Source organism: Morone saxatilis, unplaced genomic scaffold (genome assembly GCF_004916995.1).
Source record: "Morone saxatilis isolate NCDOM2014 unplaced genomic scaffold, NCSU_SB_2.0 Contig17, whole genome shotgun sequence".
In the NCBI taxonomy this organism is placed as follows: Eukaryota; Metazoa; Chordata; class Actinopteri; family Moronidae; genus Morone; species Morone saxatilis.
The window spans coordinates 9436898-9437971 of NW_023339729.1; the positions used below are offsets into that span (position 1 = coordinate 9436898).

Sequence of the window (1074 nt, forward strand, 5' to 3'; positions counted from 1 at the left end):
TTTTCTCAATTAATTGTTTTGGCCTATACAATCACACACATTTTCCCCCAGAACCCAAGCTGAATCTGAATTTTTAAGTTGCTGTGACAATCAGTCCAAACTCCACAGATATTCAGTTTGCTGCCACAGAGAAGTTACAAAATCAGCACAAATTCATCTTTGAAAAGAAATAAAGTGTTACATTTTGGCACTTTTCCTTAAAGAAAAGCTTAAACAATCAATCGATTCTGAACTGGTGGTGGTCAACTAATCAAGTAATCGACTAATTGTTAAACTTTCTTTGGTTATCATTTAGTCAATATAGATATATGGTGAATCATTTTGTAATGAAAGTATGTTCTCTGGTAACTATTTTTTGAAAAACACGAGATGTAACAAAATAAAATCAAAGCAGGGTATCAAAACGCTGGAGTTTAACAGCAACAAGTGCAACGAGAGATTTGTCAAAAAGAGATCTTTCTTTGTTCTTCAACTAATGAAACTCATCAACTATCAACATTCAGGCAAATTAAACCTGACAAAGAACTATCAACAATATCACAACTTTTGGTAATGAAAAAGTTAAAACATGAAGTCAAAAGGAATCTTCATTTAGATTCAAGACATTCACCTGATCTTCTAATACAGACTGAATCCAGAAATGTGTTATAAAACTGTTCTTACACAGCCAATATTACAAATAATCCAAATGATAGAAGCCTAAACATCCAGATTACATACAACAAAATCCCTAAAACATCTCATGCAGCTACATTTCTTAAACCAAAAATAAGTCAATACCCCACAAAACAGTCTCTATTCTATGAAATATTCCCCCCAACCCTCTCTTGGACTCACCGTTGGAGGTTGGTACATGTGTGGCCACGGCCAGCAGAGCCGTCAGAGTCAGCAGTTTGACATCCATGGTGGTGGTGGTGGACTAACAGGCTGCAGGAGGGCTGCTCTCTCTCTCTTTATAACTCTCTCTGCTACAATCCAGGACACAACTGTGACCGCCAGCTCTGCTCTGCGCTGTGTTAAATCTTCAGATGGAAGAGAGAGAGACACACAGGGTGAGTGAGGAGAGAGGAAGGG

At 37.6% G+C, this 1074-nt stretch overlaps 1 protein-coding gene across 1 annotated transcript in view; it reads right to left on the reverse strand.

Moving 5' to 3' along the window:
• The window catches only part of cxcl12b (chemokine (C-X-C motif) ligand 12b (stromal cell-derived factor 1)), a 13004-nt gene extending 11991 nt beyond the window's left edge, over positions 1-1013 (reverse strand). Inside the window, exon 1 of the mRNA XM_035660057.1 lies at positions 838-1013. Within this exon, the coding sequence (XP_035515950.1) occupies positions 838-904 (67 nt within the window). The 5' untranslated portion in view covers positions 905-1013. The remainder of the gene's footprint in view (positions 1-837) is intronic.
• Between the last annotated feature and the right edge of the window lie 61 nt (positions 1014-1074).